Raw genomic sequence first — 23,631 nt, forward strand, 5'->3', positions numbered from 1 at the left:
TGAGAAACCAGAGTCAAGCACTGGCAAGGTTCACCCCAGGGAGACAGGGTCACCTCTGAGGGCCTCGTGGAGAGGACGTGTTTGAACCCCAGTTGCCAGTGCCGGCAAAGTTGACAGCCAGGCTTTGTGCCAGCAGCCATGAGGCAGCCGGGGAAGCACAGGGCAGCTCCTGCCCACCTGGACAACCACTCCCAAGGGAGGTCTGTGGGAAAGGCAGGTGGCAGATGGACACGTCAAAGGCAAGGCTCGCTCCCCACACCTGCTGAGTCTGGGCCCTCACCAGCCAAGAGCAGCGGCCCTGCCCCGCAGTGCCGTCCTCCTCTGTGACCAGCCCTCCTCTGGACAGCTGTGCCGAGGGTGTCTCTAACACATACGGCAACAGTCCTGCACCACGCAGGCAACTCCGCAGAGGACTGAGAGGGCTAGAGGCGCTTCCCAACAGGGCTGATGATGCAGCCGGAGAGCTGGGGAGTCAACCAGCTCATTCTGGGGCAGGGTGGGGGCCAGACTGACCAGTACAGGGCTGGGTTTGTGGCCAGGGTCGGGGCCTCATGCTCCAGGAAGGCAGATGGCATCAGGAAGGAGGCATCCACGAAGGCTGGGGCGCAGTGGTGGTGCTCAGGCCTTGGAAGATGGAGACAGGCGAGCACCAGTCCAGAAGGAACACAGGGCCACATAAGATAAGTGAGGTTTGCCGGGACCTCCTGTGCACTAGCCCTGGCCGAGGCATGTCCCGTATTTCCTCGTGATGGCGGGAGCCCTACTTTGTAGAGCAGGAAGCGGAGGCTCCAAGGATCACAGAGCAGACAGAGGCACGTGGGGCATGGCTCCACTCACAGGAAACATCCAGAACAGGCAAAGCCACAGGCAGATCGCAGACTAGAGCTGCCAGGACTAGGGGAGCTGAGGGTGGGGTGACTGCCTAGGGCTGGGGCTCCCTTTTGGGAGACAGAAACGCTCTGAAATTGAGACGGTGGCAGTGGCTGCGCGGCACTGGGAATGAACTAGCATCACCAAGTTGAAGACTTTAAAAGGGTGAAATGACAAACTTTGATATATGACTACTATGCCAATAAAGAAAGAAAATAATAAGGCTCTGGCACTCACCAAAGACCCCAGAGCTGGGAAAGACAGGGCTGGGCGGGTTTGTTCAAGCTCAGTCCCAAGGGAGCTGTCCCCTCTTAACCTCAGCCTTCCCACGACTGTCAGGATCTGCAAGGACCTCTCTAGCCCTTTGCCTCAGACCCCAGTGCTGCACGACCCAGCCCACATGCAGGCAGGGCCTGCAGGATGCCGGACTGCACAACCCACAGATGACACCACGTGCCTAGACACCTCCCCGGGCCCAGAGGAGAAGCCACAACCCGGCATGGGGCTGGTGTAGAGAAGAGGCAGTGTGTGCTGGCTTCTGCTGGCTTTTGTTCTTAATACACTTTAGGGACCCTGTTTCAAAGTCAAAGATGAGGTATGCTATTAGAGAAATGCCCCTCAGAGCCACCTGGGTCAGAGAAGGAGGTCTCACAAAACACTCTCACGCTGCCCTAGACCCCTCCCTGCCCCCCGACGCCTCCCATCCGTCCACACGCGGCTCCACCCTCTCAGGTGCAGAGCCCGGCATGGGGGAGGGAGTTCAAGTGGCACAGTGGGGACTGACCGAGGACAAGAACATTGAGAGTGCCCTCAAGTGCCCCCTCCCCAGCCTCCCTGCACCCGCCCCCTGAGGCCGGGCTGGGCAGTCTTCTTCAGGGTAACAATCCAGGCCCACATCTCCTGCCAAGGCAAGGGCAAAGGGACTCCTGTTCACAGGAAATAAAGGCTCATCCTTGATGAGCATGGAGAGGAGTAAAGCACAGGCAGTGGTGGAGAGGCCACTTGGGGCTGCAGGCACGTCCCAGGAGGGCCCTGGCAGGCTTGCAGGCATGCCAACATGGGGCCCTGGGGGCCTGACTCACCCTCCAACCCGGAGCAGAGCATGTGCCTGGGGCACATCCGGGACACACAGCAGGGGCCAGAGGCCTTGGACATAGGCTGGGACCGCAGGAGGTAGAAGAGGATATGAAGCCATCCCACCACCTCCCCCCGGGAGCACCTCCTCTTCTTCCACACTAGCGAGGTCACCCCCGTTGGTGTCACTGTCCATCAGCCACTCACTGCCTGGCAGGCTGCAACGAGCCCTCCTGCGGCCCAGGCCTTCTGCAGAGGAGAGGACCATGGGCTGTGCCACCTCCTCCATCATCCCGTTCATTACCCAGGGCCCAGCACAGCCACCGGCTCACTCAGCACCCCCAGCCCTGGCAGCACCAGGAAACCCACCCGATCCCTGTGAGGAGGGCAGGAGGTCTTCTTCATGTCAAAGCCAGAGACAAGCAGCCCAGAGCCCACGACAGCAGTGCTCTGTGTCACCCCAGTCCCAGGCCCTGCCAGGCCGCCCACAATACGGGCTAACCCCACTGCGGGGGCGACTGAGCCACTGCAGCAGCTGCCAGAGAGGGGAGCACCTGTCCTCGGACACAGAGCAAGGGGGAGGCCCTGGGGCCAGCTATCCCACTGACGGCCAGAGAGGGGCTCCCCCACGGCCCCCAACTGTGCCAAGAGGAAGGGCTGTCCCGTAAAGACTCTCCTCAAGCTGAAACAGTCAAGACCCAGCAAGCTCCTGCAGCAAGGCCGGCTGGCTCGGTGCCGGGACTGCCACTGCCTACTACCTCATCCCGGGGCTGGGCAGGAGGCTGCAGCACCCGTGACCAGAGATGCCTGCTGAGGTCTGCCTGTCCAGGTGGGGCTGGGAACACTTGCTCAGATCTCTTCCAGACACTGTCAGCTCCACCACAGCCAGCACTGCTGTCCTCACCACACACTCGCTCGGGTGTGGGGTCGGATCCCAGTCAGTGTCTTGAGGGGAACCTTGGCCCGCTGCAGCCCCGTGCTCTCGGGACCCATCTGGTCTCAGGCAGGGCCTATCCATAACCAGGCAGCTTCCACAGCAGGATGGAGGCCTCATCGCCCACAGCTGGAATCCAGCGTGGGAACCAGGCTGCCGCCCTCCTCTTCCAGCTCTCCTGCAGCACGGCCTCATGCAGCAATCAAGAGGCCTCAGCGCACACGCCGTGCCTACGCCCAGCACCTGTCCCAGCACCTATCTGGACCCACCACAGGAGCTCAGCACGCCGTGCCTACACCCACCACCTGTCCCAGTACCTGTCTGGGCAACTGTCCGAGCATCTGTCCCAGCACCTGTCCGGGCAACTGTCCCAGCACCTGTCTGGGCAACTGTCCGGGCATCTGTCCCAGCACCTGTCCGGGCCCACCACAGGAGCTCAGCACGCCGTGCCTACGCCCAGCACCTGTCCCAGTACCGGTCCGGGCCCACCACAGGAGCTCAGCACACCGTGCCTACGCCCAGCACCTGTCCCAGCACCTGTCTGGGCAACTGTCCGAGCATCTGTCCCAGCACCTGTCTGGGCCCACCACAGGAGCTCAGCACACCATGCCTACGTCCAGCACCTGTCCCAGTACCTGTCTGGGCCCACCACAGCAGGAGCTCAGATGCCCTGCCTATGCCCAGCACCTGTCTGGGCCCACAACGGCAGGAGCTGAGACGCTGGGCCTACGCTGACCTCTGTGGACCTCCCTCACCCATCAGACACCAACAGAGCAATGCTCTCCCTGGGAAAAGGGGCTCTGCCGGAGCCTCAGCCTCGGGGTCCACAGAAGGCCTGCTGCAGCTCTGAGCAGACACTGCCTCCCAGGTCTCAACCTGCTCACCCTGACACCACGGGGCGGCACCAGCCTGTAGGAAGGCCTCTTCCGGGTGTTAAAAACAGTAACAGAGCAGCATGTTTCAAACCACGGTGCTGAAACCCAGGTGAGAAAACCAGTTTAGTAAGTTGCAGCTAGCTTTTTCTCTCCTGAGTAGCACAGGGCGCAGCAGGAGGAACACGGGCACGCGTGGCCATGGGGAGCGTCAGCACAGCTAGAAACCCCTGATTCTCAGCGTGTGTGTCTACCCCAGGCAGCAACAGCAAATGCCCTTCTCACCACGGCCGTGGTGCCAGCATGTGACTGGGTGACAGTGACAGAAGAACTCTGTCCTGCCCGTCTGCGAGCTCGGCTCCACTCTAGGATGGGGTGAGGGAGAGGCCAAGTCAACCACCAAGCAGGCAGACAAAATTTACTAATGCTCCCTTTACATGTAATATATATTGGTTGAACGCACAGATGGGTGGGTGGATAGACGAGTGAAGAGTGCATGGGGCAAAGGATGAATGAACAAGAACACTCCAGATGAGACAGTGGTGACGGGGAGGGTGGGGGGAAGAGGAGGAGGGGAGGGGAGGAGGAGGGGAGGGGAGGAGGAGGGGAGGGGAGAAGGGGGGGGGGAGGAGGAGGAGGAGGAGGAGGAGGAGGAGAAGAAGGTGCTGTGGAGGAGGATGCAGGGTGACACGGCCAAGATGGGCCCCACCTTCCTGCTGGACAGAGTGGTGCCCTAGCGAGGTGAGCTGGGCACGGAACTCACCTCTGGGCGGCTCCAGACCGAAGCCCTCAGAGGGCAGGGCCTGGTAAGAGAAGGTCTTGGCCACCACCTGCTCCACAGGCGTGAGGGCCAGGGCCTGGGGTTTGCCGGAACCGGGGCTGGGGCCATGGGCCGCCTTCCGGAGGTCGCCCAGCTTGCGCCGCACGACGGCTCGCAGGTCCCGCCACTTGTGCTTCAGGTCCACGACGTCACGGTGGCAGTAGCCCAGCGCGTTGACGGCCTGCAGGATGCGGCTCCACACGCGGTACCTGCGAGTGGGCTCGGCTTTCAGCAGCCCCGTGCCGAACAGCAGCTGGTGGTGCTTGCTCACCTTGGACACTAGCACCTCGGTCTCCTGCGGGCAGAAGTTGGGCTTCCTCTTCTTGGCCCGGGTAGCGCTGGGCCCCGCCATGCGGCCATGGGGCCCAGCGGCCAAGTCCTTCCTCAGGCCAGTGGTGGGTGATGTGGTGGGCGATGAGGTGGGCACCGCCATGCGGCCATGGGGCCCAGCGGCCAAGTCCTTCCTCAGGCCAGTGGTGGGTGATGAGGTGGGCGATGAGGTGGGCTCCGGCATCCGGCTGCCTTCAGGGGCAACCCCAGGCCCTGGAAAGGCACCAAAAGGTGGACGTTTAAGGCCCTGGGCCTGTGGAGGCAGCGGCTCCAGCAGCAGCTTCCTAGGGCACCTCCTCTTTGGTTTCTGCTTCGGGACATGGCTGCCTGGTCCTGGCCACCACCCCTCCCTGCTGGGTGTCCAGAGACCTGGGCCCACGATCCCCTAGCCCTGACACTGACTCACCAGGTGCCGTCAGCAAGCACGTAGCTTCCGGGTCACAGTGCCCCATCTCCAAGACGGCACACCACTAGCCCTGCCTGCCCCTGCAGCCACCACAGGGCTGTGGGAGTCGGGCAGGCTAGGTTGTAGCCCTGGACCCTCTCCAGGGTCTCCTGCCCTCAGGCCAGGGCTGGGCTGCTCCTGGGGCCAGCCCTTGCTTGGGGACAGCCTTCCAGCTGACATTTTGGAAGGCTCCTGCCAACCTGCCCACAGCACAACTAAGAGCCCCTGAGCACCGGCCTCAGCTTCCCCTCCCGCACTTGGGCCGAGGCTGGTGGGGACGTGGTGGCCTGGTCGGCAGCCTCACCCCCCCGCCATCCTTTGCCTCCACCCTGCAAGGGAACAGGGCTGCGCTGGCAACAGTGGGAAGTCTCTGCGTCTTTGCTCACACACGAGCGTTTTCACTAACCCGACCAGCTTCCTGAAGGCAGGGACAGGGCCCGACACTGCAGGTTCCCTGGTGCGGCATGTCTGAGCCCTCAGGGAGGAGCACTCAAGTGCAGGCCTCTCCCCAGGGGCCTGGCATCCCAGAAGCACCTGGAGGGGGCCTCTCCACCGGGAGGGAAGCCCACCAGGATACCCGAAGAGGTCACCGCATCTGTTCTTCCCCAAACCACACCAAGCGCCCTGCCACCCCTCGCCAGCCCACTGCACAAGAACGGTCGGGCTTGGGGGTGAGGAATCACATGAGCAGGTACAAAGCCCCGGGCGGGAGCAGCCTTGCTCGGTCCTGACCCTACAGGGCTGGCCAGCTCTGGCCACCATGCAACTTCCATCCTGTGGCCTGTCTGGGCTGGCTGCACCCTTGGCCCTACTCAGGGGAAGGCCTGGTGGGGGGCAGGGAACACAAGCCCCTCGCCTCCCGGCCCCAGCCTCCTCCCTGCAGCTCCTGCCTGCTGACCTCGCCCTCCTCCGCACCTGCATCTCCAAGCCGCCTTCCCAGGACCCCCCAGACCCAGCGTCTGAGTGAAGTACCTCGCTTCCTGGCCCTTGGGACAATAGGCGTGCCCGCCGGCCCCAGATCACCTTCCCCGTCCTTCCCCACACAGGGGTTCTGCAGCTTGCTCTCTGGCGGCGGGCAGGGGAAATGGCGGATTCCATACTCGGTCCAACATCTAGCGCACTCTACGGACAGCAAGGGACAGTCACGATTACTCTCAGCTCAGGGCGCTCCTGGCAGTGCCAGGCGCGCACGCACGGACAGCAGATGCCCAGGACCCGAGATGCTCCACTCAGGGCTCCTCCTCCAGGAAGCCCTCCCTGCCTGCTATATCCTCTGGATCATCCCCCTTCTGCTGAATGCCAGCAAGGAGTTCAGAACTTTAGGTGTTCCGGATTTTTCTCTGAACCAGTTCTGAAATGTGACTGCAAACTAGCATACAACCCCCAGGGCCTGCAGGGGTAGCCACAGATTAAGCCCTGGACAGCTATTACCAGTCAGCAACAAAGTACAAAATGGGAAGTGCGGCTCCAGCATCGTTTAAGGCAATTCGAAACTGCTGCGAGCTCTGCACTCAGAATCATTCTACTGCATTTTATAAAAGTGTCATTCCGTAGCGTATGGGAGATGAAAAGCAAAGCCACACTGCTGTCCCCACTCGGCTTTGCAGAGGCAGAGACACGTGCTCCACCTCTCCCGGCTCCCAGCCCCCACACGTGTTTGGGCCCTACTCAGAACGCATCATCATTTTCTCTAATTCTTTCCATTGTTCACAAAACATTTCAGGACACATTTCACTGAAATTCATTGATCCTCAGACGCACCTTATAAAAGCATTTTAACATCTCTGGAACCATGATGTGCCTTTCGATCCACGGCACCCCAGAGTCAAAGACACGCATGTGCGCCAGGCTGAGTGAGGCCTCCGAAGCCGGACCCCGCGTGCCTGTCTGCAATCTGTTCTTCCCGGGACGTGTCCCAGTAGGTAACAAGGACGCTGCTGGCTCGGAAGCACTTTCCAGCCATGTCTGTGGCCTCCAGGGCCAGGTCGGCACAAGGGATCCCAGGGCTGCATCCCTGAGCCAAGCGCCTGAAGCAGCAGCTCTTGGAAAAGACCCTTCATGCAACCCTCAGAGAAGTGACACTAGGGGCCGCCCTGGTGCACTCCCACTCGGGGTCCCTCTAGGGGGACCCTGTGGCCCAACGTGAGGGGAGGGAAGGACTTCCCCAAAGCCTCTCACCAGACCCGTGGGAGGTAGGAGAGGTCCCAAAGGCCACCTGGTCCATTCTCCTGCCCCCAGACAGTGCTGCCCAAACTACACAGGCAGAGACAGACCTATGGCCACACAGACTCAGGGAACGGCCTCCAGTGCCCAGTTCACTGCTCTGGACTAGGGCACACTCACCCTCCAGCTCTGGGCCCGGTGGGTGGAAGAGGGAGAAGCCTGCAGAAGGACAGGAGGGCAGCTGCCTGGCTCATTTCAGGGCGGAGGTTTCCACAGAGCAGAGAAGCGCAGCAAAGTGAATCAGAGTCAGAAGCTGACAACCCTCTCGGGGGCCAGGGAGGAACAGCCAGTCTGGAGACAGACCCTGCCCTAGGAAAACCAGGCACCCATGAGAGGCACTGGCCAAGGTCTGGAGGGGCCCCAAGTCACAGACGCCTCTCAGTGTTTGATGAGGTGAGCCTCCAGCATGCCCGCCCCCCCACCGCCAAAGAGAGCAGGGCCAGTCCCTCCAGCTCCCGGCAGGCCCCTCTCCCTGGCATCCACACCATCCTCTCTCTGCACAGAGACACACTCTCCACGCCGGAAATCCCAGACAATGGCCTGTGCGGGGATCCAGGCACTTGGTAACTGAGCTCAGCCTCTGCTCAGAAAGGGGTCCCACAGGCCCCCAGAGAGACCACAGGCCCTGCTGTCACTCAAGAACACGCCATCACCTCACCACACTGAATCCACTTACCCTAAGTCCAGGTCCTACCCACCGCACCCACGTTAATCCACACTGCTCCCCACACCCCTCAAGGCGCCAGTATGCTCCACCCACCCGAGCCACATGAATCCAGACATGGCAGGGACAGGCCTGGGGTATTTACTGTATGCTTTTGAATAGAACAATACCCACAGATTACAGAAAAAATATAAATGCAGACAGTTATAAATAAAAAAATAAAGATCACAGCATCCAGAGATAAACATGATGAACCCTGGAGGTGGGCGGCTGTCTTCCACAAGCAAATACTGCGTGTATGGCTTTGCTTCTTCCACACACCACATTCTCCACAAATCACAGCACATGCACAGGTCACTCGAGGGCCTTCGACAATGTGATGTTAATGCCCACATCGAATTCTAACCCAGCTGTAACACAATCGTTTCCCTAAAGCCAGGTACTTACAGTATTTCTGAGTCAGCACTCACACAAATCATACGTGCTGAACACCTCTGCCTGTGTGTCTGTCTCCTAAGACAGAGTCCAAGAGGAAGTACGTCTGGGCTAAGAGAAGGAACACTCCTGGGAGTCCCGAAGCTGGCTGTTCCTGGCACCGCACACCCACCCTCCCCAACAACCCTGTGGCCCCTGCTCCCGCCCCAGGCTGCCCCAAAGCTGGCTGCTCCCGGCACCCCACGCCCACCCTCCCCTGCTCCCGCCCCAGGCTGCCCCAAAGCTGGCTGCTCCCGGCACCCCACGCCCACCCTCCCCTGCTCCCGCCCCAGGTTGCCACAAGCTGGCTGCTCCCAGCACCCCACGCCCACCCTCCCCGTGACCCGTGCTCCCACCCCAGGCTGCCAAGGGCGTGCTGACGTTTTCTTTTCCTGCCAGGTTACTGTGAGGCTGACCACTGCTGGTGCGCTGAGGAGACAGCTACACTTCCTAGCTGTCCACAGACCTGGCCGGTTTGCATGGAGCTCTGGGGAGCTTTCTTCTGTGTATTTGAGTTATTTATGGGTTGACAACTCACTAGCTGGCTTTTCGCTGCCTCTGTCCAGATGACGTGACGATGACGCGAGGGCCCTAAGGTGCTGCCCAGTTAGGGTGGCAGGACTGCGGCACACAGCAGGGACTGGGCACATGCAGCTGACCCTACACCCATGGGGACTTCGTCCAGGCCCCACCGGCCTGCCTGGAAGGCCTTGCCCAGCTCTGAGGGTCCTCGAAGGCCCCACCCACACAGAAAGCCAAGAGCTGAGGGGAGCAAAGGAGGCACTTAACCAGGCTTGCCCCCGCACCCCAGAAGCAGCCCCGGCCACGACAGTTTTCAACAAACCCGGACGACCCTGGTGCTCTTCTTTCAGATGTGTAAGCGGGTTTGAAATCACTTTAAAAAGACAACTGGAAAAAAGTACATTTGAAAATGATGAAGTAAACTTCTAAGGAATTCCTAAACAAAGAAATCATAATGGAAAGTTATTTAGAACTGAACAAAAATTTAAAATACTATACATTTCAAAATGTGTGACATTCAACTGAAGTAGTTTCTTGGGAAATTTCTAATTTCAAATGCTTTTGTTAGAAACAAATAGTTACCATATTCATGACGAATGTGGTAAATATTCAATCTGGGAGTCAGAAAAATAAAACAGCATCAACTTAAAGACAGGAGGGAAACGATGAAAGTACGAGCAGAAATCAATCACGATTTGAACTCGCACGCACAGAAGGCGGAAGCCAGGAGCCACGTCTCTGCAGAGACCTGCACAACTGCCGGGTCTCTGCTGATACTGACTGAAAGAGAAAACAGAGAAGGTAAAAATACAGAATATCAGGAATGAGAAAGGGGACGTGGTTGAGGCTCTGAGGCTGTGAAAGAAGCAGCAGCCACCACCAGCCCTCAGCAGCCCTGCCCGAGCTTCACGGGTGTCGATGCATCCATCCGCATGACCACCGGGCCAGAGGCCTCTTCTCGCCTCCCCTTCCCCACCCTGAGCTCACAAAGCTCATGAGCAGCAGGGTGGGCAGGGCTGAAACCAAGGCAGGCAGGGTAGGTAGACAGGGCATGGACCAAGCAGGCAGGGCTGGCACGCTGTGACTGGCAGAGCTAGGACCAGTGCAGGCAGGGCTGGGACCAGGGCAGGCAGGGCGGGCAGGGCTGGGACCAGGGCGGGCAGAGCTGGGACCAGGGCAGGCCAGCTTCTGCATCTGCATCTTAACCATTACATGAGGGTGCCCCAGTGTCACAACTGATAACAAAAGGCTATTGTGTACAATTTAATTTCAGTAAGTTGAACATTTAGATAAAACAGTAGAATTTCCAGAAAAATGCAACTCAGCAAAACTGACCCAAGAAGAAATAGAGAGCTTGAATAACGTTTTACAACTAGAGGAATTAACTGGCAGTCAGAAAATCTTTCCACAAAGGAAAATACTAGATCCGCATAGTTTAACAGCAAAATCCCAGAAACATTCAAGGAATACATAATCCTGTTCTTCCACAAACTCACCAAGAATAGAACCACCGTCTCCATTCAACACTGCAGTAGAGGTTCCAGCCAGGAAAAGAAACACATAATAGGCGAAAACACTGGAAAAGGAGCGAAAACGCTGTCATTATGCACAAACACCACCATCTACAGGGGAGGCTCAAAAGATTCCACAGACAAATCATTACAATAAAAAGGGTTTAGCAACATGGCTGGACACAAACCAGTACACAAAAGTCAATTACACCACACAGGAAAAGTCTGGTTTCTTCCACAAATAAACCTGGAGGGAAATAAAGAGACAGAGGGAAGCCAGAGACAAAGACACACTCCAAGGAGGAGCATGGGTCAGCCGTAGCACGGGATCTCGGGAGGCTCCAGGTTAAACAGCATCTCTGACACAGACACTCCCAGAGGCCGTCGGCACTTCAACTGCAGGTTGGGTACGGCAGCCAAACGAGCTGTCACAGTGGAAATCTGGTCACACATAAAAGGAGTCCTTCTCTTTGGGGACACGCTGAAATATTACCAGATGAGATGATCCGCTATCTGGGATTTACTCCAGAATGACATGGCAGGGGAGCAGTTTGGGGGCACATGTACGGCCACACTGGCCACAAGCACCGAGGGGAAGCTGAGGTACACCAGGGGCTGCGACATGTCTGTGCCTACTTTGATGTGTTTGAAAATTTCCACATTTAGAAAATTAAAACATAAAATATTCAAAAATTAAATAAAATGTCTGAACTCTGTTTCTTAGAAAAAGACAACTGTGTGCATACACCAGCAAGAAGCATTTGGAAAATGTAATATTCAGAATGGTACCACTTACAACAGCAGGAAAAAAAAGTTTTTACTTTGTTGAAATGAATTTAAGAAAAGATACGTAAGATCTTTATAGAGAAAGCTATACAACTTCATTGAAAAACATTAAAGAAAACCCCATAAATATAAAGACATGTGTCTGTTCACTGACTGGATGGCTCAGAATGATAAAGAAGTCATGTCTCCCCACGCGGACGCAGGGACGCCAGGCAAACCCAGTCAAAGCTCCAGGGTGCAACAGGTGATCCTAAACCTTATGGTCAACATCAAACTGCCAAACATACCCAAGACACTTCTGTAGAAAAATGAGAAGGGCAATTTTTTCTAAAAAGTATTGAGAATTACAGTAAAGCTACAGAAATTAAGGTGGATTTTGGCACATGAAAAGCAAACTTGACCAGACAACCCAAATGAAAACTTTTATCACAGAGCTGTCAGCAGGTCTGCAGAAGAAAGGCAATTCAACAGTCCACACAATTTGTTCTTCAAACAGAGAAAAAACGACATCACATTTCCCCTCCACACTCATCCCACCTCAAACCATAAACAAAAATCAAAGGTCAATTAAAGTCTTAAATATGAAAAACAAATAGTTCAATCTTCAGAGGGAAGAAGTAAAAGACGGCAGCAATATCATCTTGTGATGGAAGTTACTAAACAGAAAAGTGCAAGTCCCGAAGGGAATGATGGATCAACTCCAGGCTGCCCTGGCTGAGAACTGCTTCCCAGCAGGCCTCCCAGTGAGAAGCCGGCCGGGCCTGGGTCGGGCTGTGTAAACCCACCTGATGAGGCTTTCCTCTCCAGAGCAGAGGAGGGAAGCCTGCAAACCCAGAAGCACAAGGCAAACCCAAGAGAAAAGCAGACAAACAGTGCTCCCTGGCAGGAAGACCCACATGCCCAATAAACACGAAAAGGGGATCCATCCCATTCATTCTCAGAGAAACATCCATTCCAACCAGAGAGGACAAGCCACACCCACCAGGTTGGCAAGACGTCGCCGTCCGACACCCCGGAGTACTGACAAGGACATGGAGCAAACAGGGCTCTGGGTGGGGCCCGCGTTGGCTCAGCTGCAGGTGGCCCGGCCCAGGAATGCCACCCCACCGTGTGCCAGCAGAGGCCCTGGCCATGGGCACAGGCTGTGAGGGAGGACACGGGAGCCAGCCTCAGCATCCCTGAGACTCGGAACGTGCACAGATGCTGCGGTGTGCTCACAGAACCCAACATGATGCAGCACGAAATCGAAGGGGCCACAGCCACGCGAAACGTGGAGGCTCTCAGAACACGATGTGTAAAAGTAGCACAACACGGAGCCCCACAAATCGTCTGAGCCCAGGGAAGTTCAAAACCTGCACAGCTCAGCAACATACGGCTCAGGGATATGCACATACATAAGCAAAATTGTGAAGAACCAGCAAGATGCAGCACATACACAGTTCAGAGCAAGGACGAACGAGTCGCGAGGGTAAAGGAGCAGGGGCCTGGGGGTCAGGCTCACCACCTCCAAACCATGAGATCTGAACTTGTATTTACACCCCATGCACACGTGTGCACACGCGCACAGACGCGCAGTCTTGTGTCTACTCAGCGTCCCTCGGAACGCATTTTTAAACATAATATAGATCAAGCAGCTGACACCATGCCCTGCCTAAGGCCCTGCAGGCTCCCCTGGCCCATGGAAGGAAATTCCATCCACAATGGCCTCCCAGGACACCCTCATTCAGGTCTCCCGGGGCTGCCTCCTCCAGGGTCCCCCTCTACTTTCCACTAAGCACCCCCTCCCCGAGGGCCCTCCCTCGCCTCCTCAGCTCATGCAGCCCGCCCCTCTGGGCTGGCAGCCCCAGTCCCTGGGTCATTTCCTTCCTAGCACTCAAGAAAGAGGATCTCAGAACCATCCCAGTCAGAACACGGGCCCCCAAGGGCACAGGACTCACTTGTCTCTCTGCCTCCTGCCCAACTCCTGGCACACAGCAGATGCTGGATCAATGGTCTAGGCGGGAAGGAGGAAAGGGAGGCAGAAGCGGGAGGAGACCAGGCCAGCCCAGCACTCCCAGTGGGCAGGAAGGATGAGGGCATCCTAGAGGACCTGGCCTGCGAGACACTAAGTGGTGATGGCAAGATGAGGAGGAGCACTTGGTGATGTCACCAATGGCCACGTGCACCCCGTCCTCCCTGCTGCCATCCTATCCCAACACACCCATCCTCCCTGCTGCCATCCTATCCCAACACACCCGTCCTCCCTGCTGCCATCCTACCCCAACACACCCATCCTCCCTGCTGTCATCCTATCCCAACACACCCATCCTCCCTGCTGTCATCCTACCCCAACACACCCGTCCTCCCTGCTGTCATCCTACCCCAACACACCCATCCTCCCTGCTGTCATCCTACCCCAACACACCCATCCTCCCTGCTGTCATCCTATCCCAACACACCCATCCTCCCTGCTGCCATCCTATCCCAGCGCACCCCTGTCCTCCCTGCTGCCATCCTATCCCAGCTCACCCATCCTCCCTGCTGCCATCCTATCCCAACACACCCATCCTCCCTGCTGCCATCCTACCCCAACACACCCGTCCTCCCTGCTGCCATCCTACCCCAACACACCCGTCCTCCCTGCTGTCATCCTACCCCAACACACCCGTCCTCCCTGCTGCCATCCTATCCCAACACACCCATCCTCCTTGCTGCCATCCTATCCCAACACACCCGTCCTCCCTGCTGCCATCCTATCCCAACACACCCGTCCTCCCTGCTGCCATCCTATCCCAACGCACCCCTGTCCTCCCGCTGCCATCCTATCCCAGCGTGCCCATCCTCCCTGCCATCCTACCCCAACACACCCGTCCTCCCTGCTGCCATCCTATCCCAACACACCCGTCCTCCCTGCTGCCATCCTATCCCAACGCACCCGTCCTCCCTGCTGCCATCCTATCCCAGCGCACCCGTCCTCCCTGCTGCCATCCTATCCCAACACACCCGTCCTCCCTGCTGCCATCCTATCCCAACGCACCCGTCCTCCCTGCTGCCATCCTATCCCAGCGCACCCGTCCTCCCTGCTGCCATCCTACCCCAACACACCCGTCCTCCCTGCTGCCATCCTATCCCAGCTCACCCCTGTCTGAAATACGCTCTGAAATACCTAGAAATAAACCCCAGCTCTGCCCTGCACCAGCTGCACGGCCCTGGGGTGAGGTTTATGAGCCCCAGGGGCCTCAGCTTCCTCCTCTGTATGGAGTGCAAAGTGCCGCCTGCTCCACACCGTCATTAGGAAGGCCAGGTGAGATCCTGCATCCCCTCAGCCATTTTTCAAATACCCTGAGCACCACCCACCAGCAGCTTGGTTCTCTGAGCGCCAGCTCCATGCCCAGCATGAACTGGAACACTCAGGTCTGCCCACACGCAGGACAGCCACTCCTGATGCTTCCTTTCCAGGGGCCTGAATCGCCTGAGCTCAGCAGTCACACCCCATCTCAGGACACAGGCCACTTTCCTCAACAGAACAGAACTGGTGTATAGCCATCAGCATGACACAGTGGGGACCCTACCCACTGCCATTCCCTCCTCCCTGCCCCCACTGCCAGCTACTATCATTACCTAGGGGCTGACAGCCTTGTCTTGAAGGTCCCCCAAAAGGGCCACGGCTCCCCAGGCCACCTCCGCCAGCGATGGATCCGTACGACATCTTCTTACAGATGGCAGGGCCAGCAGCCTCCACACTGAGCTGGAGGAAACAGGAAAACCAGGGGGAAGATGGGGAAGAGATGGGGATTAAAGCTCCAATTCAGGGTGCACAGGGGCCTCCTGACCCTCCCCAGCCCTAGGACCCTGGCTCCACTGTATTCATTCCCTAGGCTACTCCAGGCTTCTCACCAGCCCCCAAACAGCAACCCCCACAGAGCCCCTTCAAGGTGGCCTCTCGGTCCACAGGTCCCTGTAGGAACACAGAAACACAGCCTGAGGAAGGCGTGCCCCATGCCCTCCCAAAAGGGACCCCCAGCAAGGTGAGCCCTCCAGCCAGCTCTTAAAGACCAACCCCCACCGCCAGCATCCCAGCTGGCTTCTGGGAGCACTGGGCCCCGGCAGGGCCCCCGCCAAGCAGGCAGGACCCCCGCCATGCAGGCAGGACGGCATCCACTGCATGTGAGTCAGGCCCAGGCCAGGCTGAGAACCCGGCGCTCACACAGCCCGCCAGCATCTCCAGCTCCGTTGTCCTGAGCCGCACTCCACAGTAGCGGGGCTGGGTGTGGCCCGGGGTGGCTCTGCCCTGGCTGAGTGCAACCTGTGCAGCTGGGCAAGAGCCACGGGGCCTCTCTGGGCCTCGGTTTCCTCATCTGTGAAGTAAGGGGAAGAAGAGGACCTGCGTCTTAGGGCTGTTTTGACATGTAATCAGACACGCGTTACAGTTGGCGAACAGTAAGCACTAAACATGTAACTCACGGCATTGGTGACATCCTTGGGGCACCGGCTATCCCTGGCCTGGGGAGCTGGGCATCCTGCCCAAACCGCCCCTCCCATGGGCTGCAGCTCCAGGGACTCAGAGCAAACGACCAGAGGACAACGGGAGCTTTCCTGCCCAGACACTGCCAGAGCGTCCTCCCTGTGTACAGGGGTCCCTGTGCGGGCAGCTTCTGACTGGCCTAGACCCTAATGCTACCACTATGGAGCCCGCCAGCCAGGCCACACTCAGTTCTAAACACCTTAGGGCAAGGGCTCCATCCTCCCACACAAACACCTAGAGCGCGAAGGCAGGTTTCAGAGCAAAGTGAGCCTCACGCCAGCTAAGTACAGGCCCAAGTCCCTAGGGCTGGGGAAGGCGGTGTGACTGCCACGTTCCCTCTGAGCAAGATGCCTGCTTGTGCCATCCAGCCCCGCCCAGAGCAGTGCAGCACCAGGACACCATGGCCCCAGTGGGCCCCACGGCCCTGCTTAGAACAATCGGGACCCAAACAGCTCTGGTGGCTGCGGATCGCACCTACCAACACCCAACGCATTAGGAACTCAAACGCACCCTTCTGAAACCGTAGTAATTCATTTTAAATAACAAAGCTCTTACTGTGAACACAGAGAACATCTTTATTAAAAACCATTGCATTTTCCAAAACAAAACCCCTCAGGGACAGTGATGCCGCCCTATAGGCGTGGCACCCTCCGGGCAGGCCCAGCAGGACTGCCACACTCACAGCTGCTGCTGGTGCAAGCTGCCGCTGCACCGAGCTCCGCCCGGGGCACATGCAGATGTCCAGCCCCACGCAGGGAGGCGGCAGGCAGAGCGGTGCTCAGCCCCTCTCTCCACGGGTCCCAGGCCTCGCATCCCAGGTACCTGCCCAGTCCCCTCTCTCCACACTGCCTGGAATGGGGAGGTGGTCGGGAAGCTGGGTCTCAGGGGAAGACAGGAGGCAGGAGATGTCTGCTGCCCCAGGGGAGGGTGGGTTCTGAGGGCGGGTGGGATTCCAGGAGGCCCAAGTGAGAGGCAGGTCTCAACCCAGCGAGCAGAGAGCTCCGCACACGGGTCGGGGCCTCATCGGGAAAAGCTCAGATGTGGAAGACAGCCCAAGACACACGGGGGAAACAGAGCATGGAGGAAACAGACACTATCCAGAGAGAAAACTTCAACACGGAACAGCGCGGCAGCTGGCACTTCCTTAACACTTTGCGCATGACGACAACCACAGAGGCGCTTTACTGCTCGCACAGATCCATCCGCACAACCCTGTACGCCGGGGCCACCACTACCTTTACCTTGCAGCTGAGGAAAGTGAGGCACGGAGAGGTGAGGTAACTCGCCCAAGGTCCCCCAGCTGGTAACGGGTGGAGAAGGCTTCAGACCCGGGCAGTCTGGTTCCAACGCCTGCGTTCTCTGTACTGCCCTCAAAGGAACGAGCCCAGATAACAAAGGCTGTGTTCACAGCCCCAGCACAGGAACGGGACGCCAAGAAAGGGACTTTCAGAGAACACAGAGGAGCACCGAGAAGTCAACACTGGGAGCAGCAGCGAAGCGCTCCAGAGAAGGGGCAGGCAGAGCGAGGGCCTCCAGAAACCGGAGCACGAAGACACGGGGAGTCCCTGCACCGGCACTTCTCCATCGGAGGAAGGGGAGCTTCAGAAAGAAGGACGGGAGAGCCAGGGGAAGAGAATCGTCAGGAACAGCATTCGCACTGATCCCAGCCGGAGCTCACTCAAGCTGGGTAGGGGCCCCTCACGCCCCAGGAGACCTCGGGAGACCTCGGGACACCCAGACAAGGAGACTGTCCACAGGCAACCAAGTCCCACATCCAGCACCAGAGGCCACGGTGACCGGGGAGATCTCCACAGCTCCAGTGCGGGGAGAACAAGTGTGAGGGCCATAGGAGGCCATTTCCAACGCCGGGGGTCCCCAGACCACCCCTCCACACATGCTTTCTCGGGGAGGTACTCGAGGGTGAGCTCTGCCAGAACCAGGAACCGTGAGGAGGGAAGAAAGCCTGGACCGCCTGCAACCAGAGGAAGCTAAAGGGGACCCAGGGCAAAAGCTGTGCCCAGGCAAGGAGGGCAGCCCGCTGACAGGGCCCCAGGAGAACGTTCTAGAGAGACTTCTTCAAGACAAAAGCCGAACTGCTAATGTGAAGGAACGTGAGACTGAGAGCTAGAGGAGGGCTTCAGGCTCCTAAGAAGTACAAAAAACACCAGGCAAACAAAGGCAGTTACAAACTCCAGGGAAAACCAAAGGTTGAGCAGAGAAGAAAATCATCCCGGTTTCCTATGACTGGGCTGATTCCAGCAGCACATGTGGTTCTAATTAGGAAAGCCCTGGTCTCCTTGAAAGTGTGACAGCACTGCAGCTACACCGGGAGGAGGGGAAGCAGGGAGTGTGTGCATACGTGTGCGCGTGCATACGTGTGTGCGTGCCCCCTGGGTGTGTGTGCATGCATGTGTGTGCCTGTGTGTACCTGTGAGACAGCAGGTACTTGTGTGTGCAGACAGACCTGAATCCTCATCTTGCAAGCTGATAATGCGTAAACCTTTAAAAAATCAACTAGCAATAGAGGTCTATTATTTAGAGATCAACATCAAAAGAATCTACTAGAAGAATCAGACATAGATGAGTTTGGGAAAGGGGATGGAGGGCGACTGGGGATGACTTTTTTTAATTAACTTTGTACAACTCATTTAACTCATTTACTCTCTAAACTACATGCACGTGTAATTTTAAAGTATTAAACCTTAATTTGTAAAATTCCAATAAAACATCATCTAGAAAGACCTGTCTGGAATCAAGGGGAGGGCTGTTCGGGGGGGTATGCCTTCAGCAGACAAGAGCCAGGTGAGCATCCAGGGCTCTCCTTAAATCCCTGGGAGGTGGCCCCAGAGCACCTAGCTTTGTCCCAGGTGGCCATACAGGCCACAGGGAGACACAGCCGATGCAGGGCATGGCCCAATCCTACAGATACACCCTTTGTGCCCCAGTGCCACCACACCAACAGAGCAGGCCTGTCCTGGCCTCAGGACATAAACTTCCATGGAGGAGCCAGCACAAGCCGTCTTGGGCGAGGGTTGCTGCAGAGGCTTTCAGAGAACTCGGGGAGGGGTGCTCAAACCCCAGGTGGGGAGGGTCCAGCAGTCCCAAGAAAGTGGCTCAAGGGGGTCCTCAGCACAGGGTACTACTTGCCATCATCTAAAATGATGGTGAGGCACTGAGGGGGGTCAGCCAGGCCTGACATGAGACTTGTGTTTGGGGAGTTCCCTCTGCTTCGGGATCGAGAGCAAGCTGCTGGGGGCACGTGAGGGGCTGGCAGGGCAGTGAGCAGGTGGCGGCAGGAACCAGGACCCGGGCAGGGAGGGAGGGTGGAGCTAGGGACTGGCACTGAACCCAGGGAGAGTCAAGGACAAGCCCCAAGTTCTGGCCCAGAAGGCATGCGGACAGTGCTTTGACTTCCTCGTGCCAGAAAGTGAGGGGCGCCGTGTGCAGGGATAAACGCAGAGGGGCTCCCACAGGCAGGCAGATACCCAAAGGCCTGGAGGTGGGGCTAGATGCAGAAGGGGAGTCCACTGTGTAGGGACAGTTGTAAGGAAGAGAACTCCCAGGGAGAGAAGCCACCGTGGAGAGAAGAGAGGGCCCCACAGACGACATAGGAGATGGGGACAAGTTGGGGGGATGTTAACCGGAGGTCACAAAAGCCACGGCGGGGGCTCCATGAGATTGCAAAGGGCAGCAGGGTCTGCTGAGTTTCAGGACAAGGAGGAGCAGCCAGCGGCCATCACTGCAAAGGGCAGCAGGGTCTGCTGAGTTTCAGGACAAGGGGGAGCAGCCAGCGGCCATCACTGCAAAGGGCAGCGGGGTCCGCTGAGTTTCAGGACAAGGGGGAGCACAGGAAGCTTGAGGAGGGCTCATGAGAGGTAGGAGCACTCACGGGAGGAGGGAAGGGATTCAAGTCTGAAAGAGCTCAGCTGAATCAGAGCTGGAGCCCCCAGTGGGCACTGGAAGGCTGCCCAACTCCCCTCTGCTCTGGCCAGGCATGCGGAGGGGAGTGAAGATTCGTGAGCTGCTCAGCCGCCACCAAAGAGACCATCTGACCAAATTCACAATTTCATTTCACTGCACACGGGAACATGAAACACCTGTGTGTCTGCTCAGCCAACTCAGAGACAAAGGCCAACCTGTGGGAGGGGCCACCGAGTCACCACAGGCAGAGGCAGCTGGTCTGGGAACACGTGTCTTCTGCCTACTAACGGCCCCGCCCAGCCAGCCACTTTGGACCCCTGGGGACACCAGGAACCCAGTGGGTGCAAGTCCCCCATCACTGGGAGACCACAAGGGGCCACAGGGTACTGAGCTGTACCAACCCAAACCCTCCAGGTGCCCCACGCTTCCGCTTCCCTCCAGTGTCTGACTCAACCCCCATCCTGCGCTGGTCCAGCCCTCCCCAGTACTGCCCCAGCCAGCAGTGGCCCCTGTGCCCACACCGGCACCCAAGGTCTCTGGGAGCTGGGCCCTGTCCTGTCCCAGCCTCAGCTCTTGCTGCGCCCCTGCCCCACGCCCTTGCTCTCTGGGGGTTCTGCCTCTTTCACCCAGGCTGCCTCCCACCTCCGTGCTTTTGCCCAGGCTGTGCCCTGGCTTCCCCCACGTTGCTCCTGCTCCTCCACCCCGTAGCCAGCTCATGCCCCCACCAGGCGAGCCAGGTGCTCCTGTCCTGACCTTCCTGCCCACACCTGACCTCAGAGCCTGATGCTGACCACACGTCAGGCCAAGCATCGCCACGCTCCGTAAGACGTAGATGCCCACCTGTTCCCTGCCTAGGGGAGGCTGCACACCTGCTGGAGCCGTCCTCACCCAGGGCTGGCCCGGTCCAGTGCGTCATCACCCCAGTCCTGCCCTGACCTCAGCACATCCCAGCAGGCCAGATCAGAAACCCTGTCTCCTTTCCCTAGTCAAGGACCCCCACAGGATCGGTCCACCCTTCACTGAGGGGAAAAGAACGAGAAGCCCAGCCCTCACAGGTGCTGAGCCAGTGTCCTGAGACTCGGCACGACTCACGTCGCTGGATGCCACCCGAGTCCATGAGGAGGTGCTCTCATGCGTCCCATGCACAGGGGAGCCGGGGAAATCCCCAAAAGAGAATCTGACTGGCCCCCGGCCACCCAGAGCCTGCCTGCCTCACCTGTACCTGCTCAGCAGGCCCTGGCCAGGTGCCTCACTTTTGTGAGCAATGCTTATCCTCACGACACTGTGAGGCAGGGGTTATAACCCCATTCAAGAAGAGGACACTAAGGCCCAGGGTCAGCCAGCCGTCAGTGCACGGCATGAAACATGCCAGAAGGCCTCAGACCCCCTGGCCGCAGCATGCCACTCCTGTCCCAGCAGGAGCGCACTGCCAACCACAGCTGGCACAGCTGCCCTGCCAGGAGGAGGGGTCAGGGCCCAGGCATGCTGGCTCGCTCAGGTGGGACTTCACCCTGATACCACAAGAGCCTCCCAGGAGTGAGGTGGGTGCAGGGAAGGGCCGTGGCACACAAGCCAGGAAAGCAGCCGGGCACTGTGGGGTGCGGCCTCAAAGGCCTGGGCACAGCAACAGAGGGAGCCAGGCCTTCCCAACCAAAGCACTCTGCTGAGTTCAGGACATGGTGGTGCCCCCGAAGCCTCCAGGAGAAGGCAGGCCAGCATAAGGGCTGCACATGGGCAGGGGAGCCAGCCAGGGCCAGCGCTCAGAGGAGGGAGGGCTGGGCAGCCAGAGGCACGGCCAGGAGAGGATGTGGCAGAGAACAGGGACGAGGCTTGAGGGGGACGTGGAGTCTCTTGGGGGAGTGTGGCAAGGGCAGAGCGGGCACTGGCTGAGCCAGATGTGGCTGAGGGCCTGGGCAAGGGCTGCAGAAGCCATTCGCAGCCCAGCTGGGCGGAAGCTGGCAGCAGGGCCAGGCCGGAGGGGTGGGCAGAGGCTGCCAGGCTGTTTTGCCCAAGAATGGCCCAAGCCCCAGGGCTGCCTCAATGAGGCCAGACGGGGGCCATGGACAATGCCCCACTTGCTCCCAAGAAGGCTTCCTACCGAGCTGCTTCCGTGCCCGCCAAGGCCAGCCACCGGCCCCTCCGGCCTCGTGCCCCTCAGGCTGGCGCCGGCTCTTCCCAGGGCCCCCAGGCCCTGTCAGCCTGAAGGGAGCCGTCTGTCCTTGCACTGCCCAGATCCTGTTTGCAGGGCGCCGGGGGAAGTGGCGGTGCCAGGGAACACCCACTTTAGGCGTGCCACCACCCTGGCAACTCAGCCTGCCCCTGGGACAAAGCACCCAGGCCCAGGAGGAGGGGAGGCCAGGCAGCAGGCCAACCTAACTGCCCACCAGACTCCCAGCCCCAGCTGTGGGGCTGGGTCCCCAACTCCTGGGCTGTGGGGCCAGTACGTGGGTCTTGAGCCCCTCAGTCAGACTCCCCAACAGGGCCTCTGAGGCAGGGGGCCGGGCCCCACACAGGCAGAGGATATCCAGACTGGGCCGCCCTTCCCCCAGCAGGTGGGAATAGTGTTCTCCAGGCAGGGGCTTCCAGAACAGCCCCGGCCCCTCCGCCTCCTTGAGAGCAGGTCGCTCGCAGGGCCAGGCCCCACAGAGGTCACATCACCTCTCCCGCCCTTGGTTTTCTCATCTGTCAAATGGACAGCAGTCCCACCCTCACCTTCGGGCATGCCTTCTCTGAACCTCTGACCCGGGCACCATGGTGGGGACACAGCAGCTCCAGACAGACCTGGCTTGCTCTCGAAGACTCTGTGCTCCAAACAGGGACAGACAGAAAAGCGGCATCATGCTTGTCCCATGGGGGAGGAAACGATGAGGGCAGCTGACTGGATGTGCCTGGTCAGTGAGGGCACCAGAGGGCCCTGACAACTCGGGCTGGAGGACATGAATGCAGGGACGGGCTCCTCGGGTGAGCCCAGGGCTGAGCCACCAGCTGAGACATGCAGCAGCAGAGGCAACGGCAGGAAGTGCCGCTGCCTCCCAGGAGCGAGGGCACAGAAAGCAGCCCAGGGCCCACACCCGGACAAGGGGCCAAGGCAAGGGTGACCTGTGGCCTCCACGGTGCCCACCTGCGGACCCAGTGTGGCGGAGAGAATCCTGGGGCAGGCTCTGGCCCCAGCTGGGCTGCTCACGCACAGGCTTTCGGCAGCCCCCAGCCTCCCCTGTCCTCTGGGAAACAACACGGTGATGGGGGTGGAGCTGAACTCGCTCCCAGGGAGCTCAGGCTCGGGCTTGCCCTTGGCCAGTGGCGGGCATGCTGCCCTCACACTCCCTCAGTAAGCCTCAGGCGAGCTCTACAGGCAAGGCTGGAAAAGACAGAGGGAGCTGCCAGTTCACAGGGAGCAGATGCCTAGATCAACGGCCAGACCACGGCCAGCGCCCGCTGCAGACCGCCAGGAGCCCTCGGCCCCGTCCCACCACAGGGAGAGACCACAGCGCAAACCTCCGCTCCCCGAAGCCTGCCCTTTAGGGGAAACCATTTTCCCGGGCAAAATGAAACTGCAAAGTTCAAGAGGAGAAACTGAATGATGGATGAGGCGCCCTGATCGCCTGCAGCAGGAGAGCTTGCTGTGCAGGGCAGCTGCCCACTGGGAACCTCCACAGGTGGCCATGCTGCAGCTCCTCCGCC

General features: G+C 58.9%; 1 protein-coding gene across 18 annotated transcripts in view; it reads right to left on the reverse strand.

The window, feature by feature from the left end:
- The window catches only part of TSNARE1 (t-SNARE domain containing 1), a 140,256-nt gene that overhangs the window by 75,425 nt on the left and 41,200 nt on the right, over positions 1-23,631 (reverse strand). For 15 of the 18 annotated variants that reach the window (XR_005240902.2, XR_005240904.2, XR_012093773.1 and 12 more), the window contains exons 2-4: positions 15,126-15,252; positions 6,318-6,467; positions 4,514-5,113 (exon numbers count right to left, since the gene is read on the reverse strand). Coding sequence is in view for 14 of the 18 variants with exons in the window: in XM_038000077.2 (XP_037856005.2) it covers positions 4,514-5,113; positions 6,318-6,467; positions 15,126-15,252 (877 nt within the window). In the remaining 4 variants the exon portion in view is untranslated. The remainder of the gene's footprint in view (positions 1-4,513; positions 5,114-6,317; positions 6,468-15,125; positions 15,253-23,631) is intronic. The other 3 variants (XM_038000082.2, XM_038000087.2, XM_038000083.2) reach the window with 3 other exon arrangements.

This window comes from Chlorocebus sabaeus, chromosome 8 (assembly GCF_047675955.1).
Source record: "Chlorocebus sabaeus isolate Y175 chromosome 8, mChlSab1.0.hap1, whole genome shotgun sequence".
NCBI lineage: Eukaryota > Metazoa > Chordata > Mammalia > Primates > Cercopithecidae > Chlorocebus > Chlorocebus sabaeus.